This window comes from Dermochelys coriacea, chromosome 6, assembly GCF_009764565.3.
Source record: "Dermochelys coriacea isolate rDerCor1 chromosome 6, rDerCor1.pri.v4, whole genome shotgun sequence".
NCBI lineage: Eukaryota > Metazoa > Chordata > Testudines > Dermochelyidae > Dermochelys > Dermochelys coriacea.
Window position 1 is genome coordinate 6,942,309 of NC_050073.1, and position 17,454 is coordinate 6,959,762.

Consider the following 17,454-nt stretch of genomic DNA (forward strand, 5'->3'; position numbering starts at 1 on the left):
CAGGACCAATCCCCAACTAAATCATCCCAGCCAGGGCTTTGTCAAGCCGGGCCTTAAAAACCTCTAAGGATGGAGATTCCACCACCTCCCTAGGTAACCCATTCCAGTGCTTCACCACCCTCCTAGTGAAATAGCGTTTCCTGATATCCAACCTAGACCTCCCACACTGCAACTTGAGACCATTGCTCCTCGTTCTGTCATCTGCCACCACTGAGAACAGCCGAGCTCCATCCTCTTTGGAACCCTCCTTAGAATCATAGAATCATAGAATATCAGGGTTGGAAGGGACCTCAGGAGGTCATCTAGTCCAACCCCCTGCTCAAAGCAGGACCAATCCCCAATTTTTGCCCCCGATCCCAAATGGCCCCCTCAAGGATTGAACTCACAACCCTGGGTTTAGCAGGCCAATGCTCAAACCATTGAGCTATCCCTCCCTCTCCTTCAGGCAGTTGAAGGCTGCTATCAAAACCACTCTTCTCTTCTGCAGACTAAATAACCCCAGTTCCCTCAGCCTCTCCTCGTAAGTCATGTGCCCCAGCCACCTAATCATTTTCGTTGCCCTCCGCTGGACTCTCTCCAGTCTGTCTATGGGTCAGATCCTCCGCTGGTGTAGCTGGTCAGAGCATCTCACAACACCAGGGGAGCTACCGAGAATTGGCACCACGGGCTGCCCCATGCCTGAGCAGCTAAGGCACAGCCAATGGCCAGTGCACAAGGAGGGGGCAGGACCTGACCAGAATGTCAGGGGGCACCTCCAGGAGACCTGAAAGCCCCAACTGCCCAGTCCAGGATCTATTGAGGTATCTCTCAGGCCTCCCGGCGGTGGATGGGTTTAACTGCTCACCCTCCATGCGAGGCAGGGAACGCTACCCCCAATGACAGCTGGGCGCTGAGGCCCAGGGGTGATTGATTTGCCCAAGGTCACCCTTCAGGCCAGTAGCAGAGCCAGAACTTGGAGCCAGTTCTCCTGAGCCCCGGGCCAGTTCCCTATTCCCTAGGTCATCCTTCCTGGCCTGCCTACCCCGCATGCACCTGAGGCTCTGTGGTGGGGCTGCCAGGTAAGCCAATCTCCTGTCCACACTGGGAGGAGGTCTGGCCTGAATCAGTCCCAAAGCCTCCTGTGAAGGTGACAGCGCAGATCTATACATTGAGGAGGCCACAGCCCAGCCGCCTGGAGCAGGATTCCCAGGCCATGAGCGGGAGCAGGGACCCTTCTCTTGGGAGCTGGTGGGGAACCTAAAACGCCTCTACTGAGAGCAATCTTCCATGCGGGGCTAAGGCGGGTGTCTGCCATTTGGAGGGAGGCATAGTGTCTGGAACAGGCCTTCTCCAGAGTGCCCCAGATCCCCGGCACAGGGGTAAGAACCGGAGCAGTGCAGCTACGGGCAAGTGCTTCTCACAGCTACAGAGCCCCGGCTTCCCAAGCAGGCTCTTGTGGGAGGGCCCAGCTAGCGTGCGCAAGGGTGAACGGCTTCCCTGGGGGGGCAGGTGCAATGAGGGAAGCCAGGAGCACTTGCTATGAGGTGGGTCCTGCTGCAACCCAGCTGCAAACGGGCGTAGAGCAGATAGGAGGTGAGACTAGAGGAACAGTTAGTCTCTGCACACTCATAGAGAACCGACGGCCACATGAGGCTCCCCCCTCCCTTCACTGTCCCAGCCCCTGTTGTGTCCCCATCCTCCTTATGTTTCAGACCCCCCCAGAATGAGCCCCGGTTGCCCAGCTCCTCCCGCTGCCCCATGGGCACTGGCGTGTGAGCCATGCAGCTTGGAAAGGGGGTGGCTGGTTTCCAGACTGCCCAGAGCACTGAAACACAGGCCAGGTCCAGATGGGGAAGAGCTGGCCTGGCAAACCCCCTAGCAGAGACCCAGTTCACACTGGCAGCAAAAGGTTTTGTGCCGGTTCCCTGAGCAAAGGGCGCTGCAGCGATAGCATTATGCCCATATTACTGCCCAGGCGCCGGGGCTTTAGCCAGGAGAGAAACATCACCAACAAATCACCCCTTGTAACTGACATTCCAATGGCCAGGTCCACACCAAAAAGTCAGGTGGAGCCAGCAATGCCGCTCGGGGGGGTGAAAAATCCACCCCCCTGCGCAATGTCGTTCCACCATCAACCTCGCTCCTGCCACTCAATGAACTCCAGCAACGGGAGAGCCCCTCCTGTCGCTGTAGCAAGTGTCCGCACTGACACGCGTTTCTAGTGAAGACGGCCTAAGACAGCAAACCAGCTTCTAGGGAACAGCCGGCAGCTTTTTAATGAGCTGCCCGCGATCCCGCAGTGAGCCAGGAGTGGAACCCAGGAGACCTGAGTTGTAGGCCCCTCCGCTAGCCGTTGGATGTTATTCTCTGTGTTCCTGTAGCTTTAACCTCTTTGCTTGTCCTGGCCAGTTTCAATGTGAATAGACATTGAGCTGAGCATGGGGGCCGGCCTTCTCCCTCCCTGGGGTTCCCCCAGGATATGTCCAGAGATCAAGCAGTGCCCACCCAGCCTGCATTCACCAGGCGACACAAGGCCAGCGAGCCCAGTTTTGTCGGCCTGACTGGATGGAACAGTGCAGGCTGTACAAATGACCCTTCCCTACGAGCAGCTGTCACTGCGCCCCCTTTCCCTGCTCTACAGACTCGCCCTTCTTCCCCCTGGTGCACCTGGAGCAGATGGAGTTTGGCAGACAAGGCATTTTCCGAGGGGGTGCTGTTTCACTGCACATGCCGGCAGCGTGGGGAGCGAGGGGGTCTCCCAGTGCACCTTTCCAGACCAGCTTACGCATATGGCCCTTCCCGGGGGGGAAACACTGGGTGCTTAGAGAGCGGAGAAAGACAGGACAAGAACCCATGGCTGGAGCAGAAGCCAGATGCATTCCACAAGGCCCTGATGTTTAACCTGCAGGGACAAGCTACCCTGGGAAGGGGGGATTGAAGACATCAAGAGATGGAGAATCCAGACTGAGGCCTTTCTGGAAGATCTGCTTTGGCCAAACACAAGTGACTGGACTCAACACAGGGATAACGGAGCAGAATTCTCTGGCCTGGGCTACAGAGGTCAGGCAAGACGATCCAATGGTCCTGCCTGCGCTTAACATCTCTGGAGCTAAGGCTCTGTCTACATTGCAGAAAAACACCCATGGCAACGAGTCTCAGAGCCTGGGTCTGCTGACTCGGGCTCACGCTACTGGGCTAAAAATAGCACTTTGTTTGGCCTGGAGCCCTCTCCGGTGAGGGGTCGGGTCTCAGAGCCAAGCCCGAGCCCAAACCTCTAGGCTGATATTTTTAGCCCCACAGTACAAGCCCAGCAAGCCTGAGTCAGCTGACCCGGGTTCCGAGACTTTCAGCCGCGAGTCTTTCTTTGCAGCACACATGTACCCTCAACCTCCGCTCGAGCAGGGCCACGGTGGGCAAGCGAACCCTTCCCCCAACCAAATGAGGGACAGATGTATCAGATGGGACAGATCCACCTCGAGATGAGCGAACCTGGCAAACTACGTCCTTTGCTCGTTGGGGAAATTCTTGCTGGGTTAAAAAAAATAGCATTTTCTGGGGGTGGAAAAATAGAATGTGTGAACGTGTGTATATTTTTGTGGCAAACAGTAAATTATTTGTAATGTGAACATTTATTAAGCTAATTAAAGAAACAATGGATGAATGCATGGTATAAAAAACCTTTCCACCTGCTTCACTGATAGCAGAGGAGGAAAGAACTAGGGGGACGAACAAACACAAAGCAAATATGAAAACAGGAGGCTTTTGTCAGAGGGAAACATTGGCACATTGTTAACAGGCTTCGGCAGAGAGGCAACAATTTGCAAAGAGCTTTATAAAAAATCCCAGGGAATTATGCAGCTGGGGGGTGGGTCCAGGAAGGAGAAAACTAAAATCGGTAACTGACCAGTGATGAGTCTTCTGTAGCAGGTTCAGAGAGGTCCTGTGAAATTACCCCTGTTTTCTTCTCTTTTTCTTCCTGAGACCTACGGCAAATAGCACTCCCTTTAAAAAGAGGGAACTTTGGTATTTTCTTTCGCGTAAGAGGCCCATAATTTGCTGTGTAAATGGTTTGCCCAGAACATTATTCTGAATCCGATGCTTTTGTGACTGGGAGTTTCTCAAGCTAAGTGAGTTGCAAATGGCTGTTCCAGATCTGGCCTCTTCAGCTCTCTCCTGGGGCATGTAGATTTACAAACAATGGAACCAAGAAGCACAGCCAGTATGGCCAAGCGTCTGCTGCATGCATTGTGCTTGTTCTACAATGCAAAGTGGCCGCTAAATTCTGTATCCCCAAAACACCCCACCCCTGCAGCCTCAAGAGTTTCCCACTCAGCTTACAAACACTACATGAGTCACTTCACCCACAAGGCCCGGCTTGACAAAGCCCTGGCTGGGATGATTTAGTTGGTGTTGGTCCTGCTTTGAGCAGGGGGTTGGACTAGATGACCTCCTGAGGTCTCTTCCAACCCTAATCTTCTAGGATTCTAGGAAATGCAGCTGCCTCTGGGGTGGAACATGGCAGCTGTTTAATGGATGACATCAAAACTCAAGAACAGTTTAAGTAGTTTAAAAAAAAAAAAAAAGAATCTCTTCTGCTGTTGAAGCTGTTCAGAGACCTGAGCTAGCAGGCTAGAATTACCCAGGCTGGGTTTTAACGAGGGCATTGTGACTGCAAACCCCCAGTGCTGCCCCCTTCCATGCCCCTGACCCCAGGCACCACTCCTTGCCCCCCAGCACGAGTCCTCCCTTCTGTCCCCCTGGCACCACCTCTCTTCCACGCCCTCCTGACCCCGGTACCGTGCCCCCTGCCCCCTGGCACTGCCCCCTTCAATCCCCCTGACCCCCAGCATTGTCCCCCTTCCACGCCCCTGGCACCATCCCCCCCCCCAGACCTCCACCTCCCATATCCCTGACCCCCAGCACTGCCCCTTCCATGCCCCTGACCCCCGGCACTGTCCTCCCCCTGCCGCCAGCACCGCTCCTCTTCCACGCCCCTGACCACCTCCCCTGGCTCCCAGTGCCACCCCCTGAAGCCGACCCCCCTTCTGTCCCCACCTCCTGGTGCCACCCCCTCTCCCAACCCCCTGACTCCTGACACTGCCCCCCTGCTCCCCTTTCCTCCCTCCGGACCCTGGTGACCTGATAGCAAGTGTGAAAAATCAGGACAGGAGGTAATAGGCACCTATACAAGACAAAGCCCCAAATATCAGGACTGTCCCTATAAAATTGGGACATCTGGTCACCCTAGCTGATCCCCCCTTCCACACTCCAAAGCTCAGCTCTCACCATCCAAACCCCGAGTGCCGATCCTTCTACCCCAAATTCCAACACTGGCCCCCCTTTAATCCTCCAAACACCAACACTGGCGCCCCTTTCTCTGCCCAAACCCCACACTGACCCTCTTTCTCCCCCCTGTCCCCAAGGAACCGACCAACAAACCTCGCTGGCGCAGATCAAGCTAACCCCAAGGCAATGGAGAATATCCCCCCCAGTCCAAGACCCACATGTCCCTGCAAGCTGAGTTCTGACCCCAAGAAGGGAGAAGGGCCAGCAACCCCATGGAGTCCGCTGGGGACTTCGCTACTGCCATCGATTTGACACAGGAGATGCCCAGATACCCGGGTGAGGGGAGGCCAGGCAGACTCCTGAGACAGACAGGGCTGGCATCCAGAGAGGAGCCTGAGGGAGGCCGGTGCCTGACTTCTGAAATGGGCACAGAAGAAGGTGCTGCTGTGTGGTCAGACCCTGCGGGATGCTGCCCACTCCGGCCCCGAGCCAGCGAAAGCTCCGAAGCAAGTGCTGAGCATTAACGGATGGACAGACCTATTGAAGTCAAGAGCAAAATTCCCGTTGACCTGAGCCACTCAGAACAACTTAACATGGTAGCTGGACTTGGCAGCTTGGGGAAAACTCAAGATGTGCCCTGAAGGAACAGACCAGGGCCCCACAGCTTGGTAGGGGCCAGCGCTGAATGCTCCAATGGCACCAGGCCCAGCTGCAGGTTTGCAATCAGTGAGTGATCTGCCGGTGGGGCAGCTGGGCTGCACTTCCAGAGCCGGTGACCAAGTGATGCACTCATCTCCCTGGACACTAAAAAGAAAAGGAGTACTTGTGGCACCTTAGAGACTAACAAATTTATTAGAGCATAAGCTTTCGTGAGCTACAGCTCACTTCATCGGAAATGCATCCGATGAAGTGAGCTGTAGCTCACGAAAGCTTATGCTCTAATAAATTTGTTAGTCTCTGAGGTGCCACAAGTACTCCTTTTCTTTTTGCAAATACAGACTAACACGGCTGCTACTCTGAAACCTGGACACTAAATCACTCTCAGCCCGACTGGCACCTGCATCCTGAAACGCAATGTCCCTGGCAATCCAGCTCAGCCTGGAGACGCCCCTTTTGGCTGCACTCCACAGCATCAGCCTTCGGAAAGGGACTTTTCCATTTAACTAGCACTGGCTGTGAGCTGCAAATGCTCCCAAGTCAGGTGCTACGAAGTGAACCAGCCCCGAGCATTTCAACCCTGGCTTTGGTTCCATTGCTAGAACCCACAAGGCACAGGCACTAGCATGCTGGGATCCCCTGCTGGCAGCTGGCTACTAACTCACTAGCCCATCCTCCTTAGTCTGTGATACCTCCAGGACTTGGTGAGACTCCCGCTGCCTCGTTGGGTGCAGAATCACCCCCCAAAGGCCCGAAGGGAAGGTCGCAGGTGCAGTGAAACGCGTGAGCTTGTCACTTACTCCAGTGCTTCCAAAGCCCCTGGGTCAAAGTCGTACTGGGGGTCGATGGTCCAGGTTGCTTTGCGTTGCGTGGACTCCTCTTGGAGCTTACGCTTCCCTCGCAACTCCAGCTGGAAAAGGATTCAGTGGGGAGGATTATTTAAAGGCTGCAGATTTGCAAATGGCAGAAGGTCCAAGAGCCGGGCAGGGAGCTGTGGGCTAAGGGTGGGAATGCCGGGAAGGGAGAGCAGAGGGTTAGGGGGAGGCCGGATGCAGCACTACCACGAGTGGCATGACAATGCAATACAAAAGGGTGTCCAGGGGAGATTCCCTCTCAGTGAGACCCACAGGGCGGGGGATGGTCTCTGGAGGGAAGTGGGGAAGCCCTGTTCTTTGGATCATTGATAATTGGAGTGGCTAAAGCACCCGGGAACGTGCCCAGCTATGCACCAGCCGGGCAAGCGATCCGCCCTGCCTTCCCTATGCAGCTTCTGCTCACTCTCTGCCTCCTCTAATGGCAGCTCACAGGAGCCTGCTCCTGGCATCCTAGCTGCTGAGGTTCCCCAGTTCGATCCCCATTGCTGATGCCCGTCCACCCAGGCCCGGGGCATGCTCACCGTGGTCAGCCTCTGCAGCGCGGCGAAGCGCTCCTCCCACGTGGCAGTGGATTTCTCAAAGGCATTGTGCCTTTTCAGGAGCTTCTCGACGCTGCCCACGGTCTGTCCATAGTCGCCGCTGGCCAGGTACGGCTCCTTGGCGATCAGCCAGGCCTCGGCCACGGAGGCATCCCTGGAGAACTGGCACACGTCCAGCACTGCCGCGGAGAGAGCAGAGGGGCGCGTTACATGCCCGCAGCAGGCGGGGGTGGGGGAGCAGGGCCAGTCTCCACGCTGGAGCTGGCTGGCTCCCCCAAGGAGGAGGACGCTAGTGTCCTGCTCGTTAATACCCTGGAGCACACAGCGCTCAGCAGAGATCAGGGCATAAGCATCACCCCCCTCGGGGACTGGGGAGAAGGGAGACCCAGAGTGGTTCAGGCCAACCCTCCTGCACCCCAGCAAGGAGTTTTCAGGAGCTGGGAGCCCAGGGTTTTGGGACATCCCATGAAGAAGCGGGACTGTTCATAATGTTTCCTCTGAATAGTGTGGGAGTGCCTCAGTTTCCCCAATGCAGTTCTTAAGTATCTTGGTGGTGGGATAAGGGTGTATGATTGTTGCAGAGCCCTAGAGGGCAGGTGTGTGCAGGGGTCTGGATACAGAGAATGGCCGACACCCTGTTTCCTGGCAACTGATGGCCTGGGCCCTTCCCCGCTGCAAGGTGAGAGCTAAAGGGTTGGAGAACAAAGGAATTGGGTGACCTCCTAGCCCAGGAAAGGGACAAAGCCCAGAGGAGGTGGGGCTGGAGGGAGTTTCAGTTTGGGGCTAGCTGGGGACATACAGTGCAGTGCAGATGTGGTTGTCTGGCTCACTGCCCCCCAAAATGGACCTGGCTGAGGGGTCCTGTTCTCTGCACCTACAAGCTCTGTTTTAGACCATGTTCCTGTCATCTAATAAACCTCTGTTTTACTGGCTGTCTGAGAGTCACGTCTGACTGCGGAGTTGGGGGGCAGGACCCTCTGGCTTCCCTAGGAGCTGTGGGAAACACACGGAGGGGCAGAGGATGCTGAATGCTAAGATCAGACCCAAGAAGGTGGAAGCTGTGTGAGCTGTGTGTCCTGCAGACAGGCTCCCCACAGAGAGGAGACTTCCCCAGAGTCCTGACTGGCTTCGTAGGGAGCAGTTCCAGAGCATCGCCCCGGGATTCCGTGACACATCCCTCCCCCAACAAGTGCAACCGCCCCCTCAGCAGAGGCAGGTGGGCCCCTGCAAACCTCCCCCTAAGCAGGCTGAGGCTCCTACGCCAGGCCCCAATGCTGACTGCTGAGGCCGACGCAGGCTCCCTGCAGTCCCAGTGCACGCTAGGGGGATCGGGTCCTGTGTCGAGCTGGGGAAAGCATAGCATGCAACACCCATCTCAGTGGGGTGGTATGCTTCCCCCACCCCCTTCCCCTGGGATTCTCCTGTCCATGATTTATAGCTGCAAACCACGGGCCGGATTTTCCAGAGCTCCCATTTCACAGAGCTCAGTGTCTGGGGGCCAGGCGGGTGCTAAACACCTGGAGGTCTGGGTGAAGTCCCAGCAACTTCCTGATGCCCACCGACCCTCCCCCACCACCGACATGCCCGTGTGCCACTCACATAGGCGGAGCCAGTCCCAGCGCCTGTCCCATGTCTCCATCATCTCATGCCTCTTCTCCGTCAGCTGCAGCAGCTTCTCCTTGATCTGGAAGGGGAGAGAGGAGAGAAATAACCACGGCGTTTTCCACTCCCGGCTCCGGCAGGTGTCTCTGTAACTGGCTCTACAGATCTGCCTCGTACTGCTCCGGAGGGCCCTCAGGCGGGAAACCTCCATCGGATGTTGCTTTACACGGAGCACCCAGGACACTTTGTGCACTTTGCAGGCTCTGAATGAGGAATGACACCTCTGCCGTGGGGTCGGGAAGTGGGGGGAAGGGCTCAGCATGTAAAGTCTTGACAGAAAGAAAAAAAATTTTTAATGTAAATTTTCCATGGAAAATGTTGCGGTTTTAATGAAAAAAACCACCCAGAAAACCAAAATATTTCAATTCAGCAATGCTGCTGCGGTGCCTCATGGGAGTTGTAGTTTGGGTGCGCCATGCTCCCATTGTGTGTGGTGGGCTGGGCTCACCAGCCAGACTACCTCTCCCATGAGGGATCACAGTGGGAGGCGTGGCCGCAGTGCACCCTGGAAGATGTAGTCAGGCTGGGCTGCCTCGCCCATGGAGGCAAATGAGAGCGTGAGACACCATGCTCCTCACCTCGGCGCCTGCTTGGTGTCTGCGCTGCAGGAGCTTCTTCCCCAGGTCGACGCAGCTGGCAAAGCTCTTCTGCCTGGTTTCAATCTCGGACTTGATCCCCTGGTGGTATTTCAGCAGCAGCTCCACGGATGAGACATCTCTGCATAGGATGACCATACATCCCATTTTGATCAGGACAGTCCTTTTTTTAAGCACTGTCCTGGCCGTCCCGACTTTTTTGGCAAAAGTGGCCAGTTGGCAACAGCAAACAGGACAAATGACCATTTTTGTGCCCCCCCCAAAAGGTGGGGTGTGGAGGAACATGTGGGGGGGGGGCAAGGGGTGATATCAGCCCCGCTCAGGGCAGGAAGGCAGGGCTCGGTCAGAGGGCAGGCAGGGCTCGGGTGAGCAGTGACGCCAGCCTTGCGTGGGGGGGAATGGCGGGAGGTTGGGCTCAGGCGAGTGACATGGGCCAGCCCTGTGTAGGGAGATGGGTTCGAGACAGCGGCTTGGACCAGCCCCACACATGGGGGGGAAGGGCTCAGGCTAGCCCCACATGGTGTCCCTTTTGGAAATATGCTCACCCTGTCTCTACAGAAAGGGAGACTTGTGAAGTACAAGGCTGCTTCTCAGCCTCTGATGAGTGTCAGGTGAACATTTAAAAGCTGGGAATAGAGATGCCGCTGTGACATGTCGGACCCTGTGTAGGGCTTATCCAGGGTCCATGTGTGGGGAGGGGGTGAGTCAGGGCGGACCAGGGCCATTCCCCCTCAATGGCGATTTACCTGGGCTTCTCCTGAGTTTCGATCTGCCGGGTGATGCTCTCCATCCAAGACAGGAGGTCCCTGACCATACTGAAGAAGCGGAATTTCTCGGCTGTATCCACCAACTGTGCTCGCCGCCCGCTGCAGGCATCCAGCAGGGACTTCCAGGCCCTCAACACCTCCTGCTCGTGCCTCTGGATTGCGTCGGCTTTTTCTCCTGCATAGGCTGTCTGCAGCCGCGCTGCTACCTCCCGGAACTGCTGGACCTGCCGGAGAGAGCATGGGGAAATGTGGCCAAGGGGGGGGAAGCCGAGCCGTGGGTTCCATGACTCCTGGGCCCCAGTCTACCACCTGCCTCTAGTTCTAGACCAGGGAGTCCCATCACAATTCCTGTCTGTCAGACAGGGCTGATCCCAACCACCGGTTGACATAGAGACAAGAAAGTGGTAAATAACAACAAGGACGGGTCACTTGGTAAGCTGGGCACATGCAAACAACATGTATTTTAATATGGCCAAATGCAAGGTTCTACATCTAGGAACAAGGAATGCAGCCCCCACCTACAGCATGGGGGGCTGAACCGGGAAAGTGGGGCCTCTGAAAGGGACTTGTGAATCATACTGGACAAGCAACTCAACATGAGCTGCCAGGGTGATGCTGTACCTGGGAGGATGAACATGAGGATATTGAGTAGGACCAGACACGTGGTATTGTGTCTGTGTATGGCATTAGTGGCACCGGTCCTGGAGACTGAGCCCACTCTGGTCCAAGGATGTTGAAAAACAGGGAAAGGCTCAGAAAAGAGCTACGGGGCGATGTAAGGTCTGGGAACCGGCTGTGCAGCAGGAGACTGAAGGGGCTCAATCTGGTTAGTTTATTCAGAAGAAGGCTGAGAGCTGAGTTGATCCTGCTGTATCAGGCCGGGCAGATTTTTGCTAGCAGGGGTCTCTGTAATCTAATCCAGCCGTTCTCAAATGTCATTGCACCACGACCCCTCCTTCTGACAACAAAAATTACTACAAGAGAGGGGACCAAAGCCTGAGCCTGCCCAAGCCTGGCTACCCCTGGTGGGGTTGGGGGAGGCAAACCCAAAGCCCAAGGGCTTGAACCCCGTGTGGGAGGACCTGTAACCTGAGCCCCACGACCCAGGGCTGAAGCCGAAGACTGAGCCCCGCCACTAAGGGCTGAAGCCCTCGGGCTTCGCTTCAGACCCGGGCCTCAGCAAGTCTAACACCAGCCCTGGTGACCTCATTAAACCAGGGTCGCGACCCACTTGAAGTCCCAACCCGCAGTTTGAGAACTGCTGATCTGACACCATCAAAGCAAGAGCCAGTGGCTGGGAGCTGACATCAGCAACATTCCAGTTTGAAATGAGAGGCAGATGTTTAGCAGGGAACAGATCGCCCGGGGCAGGGCGGGTTCTCCAACCCTGGTATGGCATCTATAAATCCAGGCTGGATTGTCCCTCTCAAAGCTCTGCTCCAGCTCAGCCCGGAGTTCTGGGCTGGTGGCAGGGATCCCTGGGGGAGGCTCTCTGGCGAGTTTACAAGAGCTCAGAGTGGCCTCGTCTGGCCCTGTAATCCATGCATCACCTACGAGCCATGTTCCGCGGCTGGTGGCCTACATGTGCAAAAGCAGAGCATGGCCTAGCGAAACCCAAGCAGGGCAGACACGGCCTCCCATTTCCCCCAGCTAGCCAAACCATAGGGAAAACACTCCCCAGCGAGCCCTGGTGCTCCTGTGACGGGACGACCAGGAGCAAGGAGCAGCTGGCAATAAGGCAGCCCAGGGGCATCGCCGGCAGGTGTTCTAACGTGGCAGAGATGAGTTTGATCCCAGGCCCCTGGTGCGCTAGGAGCCCCGAGGTCCTGCAGTGCGGGAGCCGTACCTGCCCTTCCAGCAGGTGGATGTCGCGCTCGAAGGCTGTGTGCATGCGGTGGAAGGACTCGGCAGTGTGGGCGTCCTGACCCAGCTCCACAGGCAGCTCCCGCTGCTTCTCCTGGATGAGCCCCAGGATCTCGGTGCCATCGTAGAAGTACTTGTGCAGCTCGTAGGAGGTGGCCAGCAGCTGCATGCGCGTGTCGATGAGCTCCAGCAGGTCTGCCCAGCTCTCGTTCAGCCCGTCCTTCCACTCAGCCATGGTGGCAGCCTCCGAGTGGCCAGCGTCAATCAGCTGCTCGATGACCAGGTTCACATTGTCCACGCGCTCCTGCCCCACGCTGCCCGTCTCCCGCGCAAAGTCCCGGAACTTCTCCCGCAGCAGCTGGCAGAGAAACAATCCTCACCAGGGGCGCTCTGCTCCCAGTGGCGGATTAGCCACTCGGCGAACGGGGCCGTGCCCAGGGGCCCCGGCCAACTGGGGGGCCCGGAAAAATGGGCACCCCCGCATTCCGATCCACTCCCCCCACCCAGTGCTCCTGCAGGAGAGCAGGGAAAGCCCCCGCGCCCTGACCCCATTTCCCCAGTAGGAGCACTGGGATGTGGGTGGTGGGGCCCCTTCTTGCTCTGGCCCAGGGCCCCACAGAACGGTAATCCACCTCTGTCTCCTCCGTACCCCCCACCTCACTGTGGGCATGCTCCTCTGTACAGCCCTCCCACCCCCATCCTGGGTGCGCTGCTCTGTACACACACCCCCTCGCCCTGGCAGCGTTCCTCTTCCCTCTGTCCACATGGCTAGGCTGCCCTACAGTTCTGTTTCCAGAAAGATCCCCTCGCCCCGCCGGGCTACAGAAAGCTCCAGCCTCACGATGCACTGCTGCTGTGGAAACACCAGGCAGGCGTCCCAGACCGGGGCAGCCATGCCCTCAGCCCTGCCAGTCCTCGGCCGGCACGCTAACTCACAGTGACGTGGTCGTAATCCTGCCCCAACTCCTGGGAGGAGGCGGCCATGTCACGCTCCGCGATCCACTGCTCCAGGTCGTCCACCTCCCGCTTCAGCTGGAACAGGTGGTACATGTTCTCCAGCCTGTGCCGGCGCTCCTCCGCCAGGTCCTTCAGCCCCGCATACTGCTTATCCACCCGCCCCTGCAGCCGGATGATCTGCTCCCTGGGAGGTACAGACAGTAGGCAGGTCAGCGACCATGATGGCTGGGAGCCCCGTGGTTCGGAAGTTGGCGTTCCCAGTCGGAACCAAAACAAGGGTCCAAATTTCCCACAACACAAAATGTTAAAATAAAAAGTGCTTGGAGGAAACTGAACTGTCTCAATTTCAACCTTTAGAAACGTCTCTTATACAGTAACTTACAATAAGAAAAGGAGGACTTGTGGCACCTTAGAGACTAACAAATTTATTTGAGCATAAGCTTTCGTGAGCTACAGCTCACTTTGTCGGGTGCATTCAGTGGAAAATACAGTGGGGAGATTTATATATACACGCACAGAGAACATGAAACAATGGGTTTTCATGTTTCATGTTCTCTGTGTTGGTATATAAATCTCCCCACTGTGTTTTCCACTGAATGTATCCGACGAAGTGAGCTGTAGCTCACGAAAGCTTATGCTCAAATAAATTTGTTAGTCTCTAAGGTGCCACAAGTCCTCCTTTTCTTTTTGCGAATACAGACTAACACGGCTGCTACTCTGAAACCAGTAACTTACAAAACAATCTCAAATGAACTGAGCACTCGGGATGGCCCGTTTCGATAGGATCAAACCGGGACATTCACATTCTTTTTCAAAAGGAAATGTAATTGAAATAGACACATTCACAGAGAAAGTTTCAGCATTGTCCACACCAGTGGCTCTCAACCTTTCCAGACTATTATACCCCTTTCAGGAGTCTGATTTGTCTTGTTTACCCCCAAGTTTCACCTCACTTAAAAGCTACTTGCTTGCAAAACCAGACATAAAAATACAAAAGTGTCACAGCACATTATTACTGATAAATTGCTGACTTTCTCATTACTACAATACGATCATAAAATAAGTCGATTGGAATATAAATATTGTACTTACATGTCAGTGTATAGCATACAGAGCAGTATAAACACATTATTGTCTGTATGAAATGTTAGTTTGCATTGACTTCGCTAGGGCTTTTTATGTAGCCAACTGTAACACTAGGCAAATATTTAGATGAGTTGATGTACCCCCAGAAGACCTCTGCATACCCCCAGGGGTACACGCACCCCTGGTTGAGAACCACTGGTCCACATGACAGAGACTTCCCCGCTGCCCCGGATGACATCAGCTAAACTGACTGAAGCACTTGTCTCCCAGCTTAGCTGTACTGACACTGGAGGTTTTGCTGGCTCAGGGCTGAGACTTTTTTCCTCTCTTAGCTGACATAGCTATGCCGGCAAATCTTCCAAGTGTAAATTAAGCCTCAGTTTCAACAAAATAGCAGGGCAGGGCCAGTCTTTTCCTTCTGTGTCTGCCCAGCGCCTGGGCCCTGGCAGGGCTCCTCGGTGATGCGATAATACAAATCAATAATAATTTCCTGAGGGAAAACCATGTCTGTTGGAGAATTTGTAACCAGCTATATTCAGGACAGTCAGAGCCAGTGTGGCCCAGGGGGCACAGCACTGGGTTGGGAGTCAGGAGACCTGGGTTCATAGATCCCACTTCCTAAAGGACCATGTGATCCTCTCTTTTGACCTCCCATATAATACAGGCCAGAGACCGACCTTGAATTAATTCCTGGCTCAACCAGAGCAGAGCTTGTAGAACAATATCCCATCTTGATTTAAACATTGGGAGTGATGGAGAATCTACCACCACCTTTGTTCCAATGGTTATTACTTTCAGTGTTAAAAACTGACACCTTATTTCCAGTCTGAATTTGTCCAGCTTCAACTTCCAGCCACTGGATCATGGTAGGCCTTTCTCTGCTAGATTGAAGAGCCCATTGTTAAATATTTGTTCCCCACATCAGTACGTACTGACTGGGATCAGGTCACCCCTTAGCCGACCTTCCCTTTGTTAAGCTTAATAGATTGAGCTCCTTGAGGGTTAAATTCCTAGATCAACCACTGACCTGCTGGGTGACTTTGGGCAAGTCCATTCCCCTCTCAGTGACTCTATTTCCCCTCCCACCCCGGTCTGTTTAGAATGTGAGATCTTTGGGGCAGGGACTGTCTCTCACTGTGTGTCTGTGCTGCGCCCGGCCCCCATGGGGCCCTGATTTCACCTGGGGCCTCTACATGCTACTGTAATGCCAACAATAAGTCTGGCATTCCCAGCAAACAGCATCATTAAAGGAAAATTTGCTAGAACATTTATTAACCCCCAACGTGCCAGCGAAACCTCTGCTTCAGAGCTACACGACATGCTAGTTACCCTGCATCCTGTCTAGAAGCTGAAGGCCCACGGATCCCAAGGAGAGTTGCTGGTCACTCTGCATAGGAAGGTTCCCTTTATAAACAGTTCCTATGAGGTGAGTCAATGTGTGATGTGTCGATGTTTTAATGAATGGCTCATCAGCTGTCACAGATTGTTACAGAACCCAGCATGCAGTTCACAACCACGGTTTATACCCATGGTTTATAAGATCTTCTGACATGGTCTATAGCTACCTGCCACACATCCTGCTCACAGCCTGAGCATCTATTAACCCTTTACAAATGGAACCTTAATATGACGTGGGACGGATTTGCTTTTATCCCACGCGGTAGAGGCCAGGAGCCAAAGGCCCTGGATTGGGCATCTCTGAGTGGAACAGGAGACCTGCCATCTGGCTGTCTCTCCGTCCGTCTGTGCAGCCGGACAGTCCCATATAGACACCGAGGGAACGTGCAATTCCAAGCTCCAGTAGATTTACTCTCACTAGCTTTGATCAAGCTAGCCCACTAAATATAGCAATATGGTAGTGGTAGCATGGGTGGCAGGAGGGGCTAGCTGCCCCTAGTGCTATCCAGTCCAAGACCCAAGGTACCTACACGGGCGACTCGCCCATCCCACTGCTGTGCTGCTCTCTGGAGGGTGCTAGCTCGAACAGGGGTAGTGCATGTATGTCTCCCCCGGCTGGTAGTTACCCATCTAGCTGCAATGTAGACATACTCCGAACCTACACAGCAGAGCCAACAGGGCTGGTGCTAGTCTCTGCACATTTATGGGCCCAAGGAGCTGGAATCGAAGCAGCTACCGAGAACTGGCAGGCAGGCCGCTCCCCGCCCCAGTGTCCCTAGATGGGTGGTTTGATGCTCCGGTAGTAAGGGCTCATGCCTGGCTCATACGTACCCCTCTGGATGGCCCACAGAGAGCAGCGTCTGCGCCCTGCCAGCTAGCTGCTTGATGTTTTTGCCATAGTCGTCCATGGTGCGCTGCTGGCGGAGATGTCTCTTCAGCATAACGATGCTGCTCTCTTCATCCTGCAACCAGACAGGGTTAGCACCGGGGCGGGCTGCCAGAGCCCACGCACATCTGGCCAAACATTCTGGTTCTGATGCTCCACTGCCCTGCGCTGGCCAGACGTCGGGGCAGAACGTGGGCAACAAAGCCGGAAACTGGGCCCTCGCTTGTTCAAAGGGGTGCCTGTCATTCTGGCCTCCACGCAAACTAGTGCCAAGCACAGGATTCCTGCCATGCTGCCTTGTCCCAGCCATTTCCAATCAGGGGGTTTGTAACCTCCCTTTGGGGTGCTCTTGCTAAGAGTGTGTGTGTCTTGCTGCACTTGGGAAGCCACATGCAGTACATGGCCGTAGCAACCAGTGCTGCCAAACTGTACAATAGTTATGGGTTTTTCTTAAATCCCCAGCTCCTGGAGTCACATGATTACCCGGCTTTCAGGAGAACATTTCCTAGCACCCGTGGTTATGGAGAAAAGCTGGAAATCATGAGCCTAGTGTGACCCTCACAGCTTAGAAACCAGAAGGCAACTAAAATAATAACAACAATGCCCAGCTTTCATTATCACTAGATCTCAAAGTGCTGTACAAAGAAGGTTGGCATCATTATCTCCATTGCACAGAGGGGAAACTGAGGCACAGAAAGGAGATGTCACCCTGCAGCAGAGCAAGGAATAGAACCTAGATCTCCTGAGTCCCCACCCAGCATGCAGGCCACTAAGCCACCCTCCTTCCATCGGCCAACATTTAGTATTTATTTTAAATCTCATGATATCGGGGGGCCTGGCTCATGATTGGGGTTGGCTGATGCTAAACCATTCTTATTGTTCTGACAAAGCCCATGAACAAAG

At 54.9% G+C, this 17,454-nt stretch overlaps 1 protein-coding gene across 6 annotated transcripts in view; it reads right to left on the bottom strand.

The window, feature by feature from the left end:
- SPTB (spectrin beta, erythrocytic) overlaps positions 1–17,454 on the bottom strand; it is a 141,449-nt gene that overhangs the window by 21,212 nt on the left and 102,783 nt on the right. For all 6 annotated transcript variants that reach the window (XM_043516033.1, XM_043516032.1, XM_038405961.2 and 3 more), the window contains exons 24-32: positions 16,497–16,627; positions 13,161–13,365; positions 12,208–12,582; positions 10,341–10,585; positions 9,577–9,715; positions 8,936–9,020; positions 7,319–7,515; positions 6,723–6,832; positions 3,884–3,962 (exon numbers count right to left, since the gene is read on the bottom strand). In XM_043516033.1, coding sequence (XP_043371968.1) covers positions 3,884–3,962; positions 6,723–6,832; positions 7,319–7,515; positions 8,936–9,020; positions 9,577–9,715; positions 10,341–10,585; positions 12,208–12,582; positions 13,161–13,365; positions 16,497–16,627 — 1,566 coding nt within the window. The remainder of the gene's footprint in view (positions 1–3,883; positions 3,963–6,722; positions 6,833–7,318; positions 7,516–8,935; positions 9,021–9,576; positions 9,716–10,340; positions 10,586–12,207; positions 12,583–13,160; positions 13,366–16,496; positions 16,628–17,454) is intronic.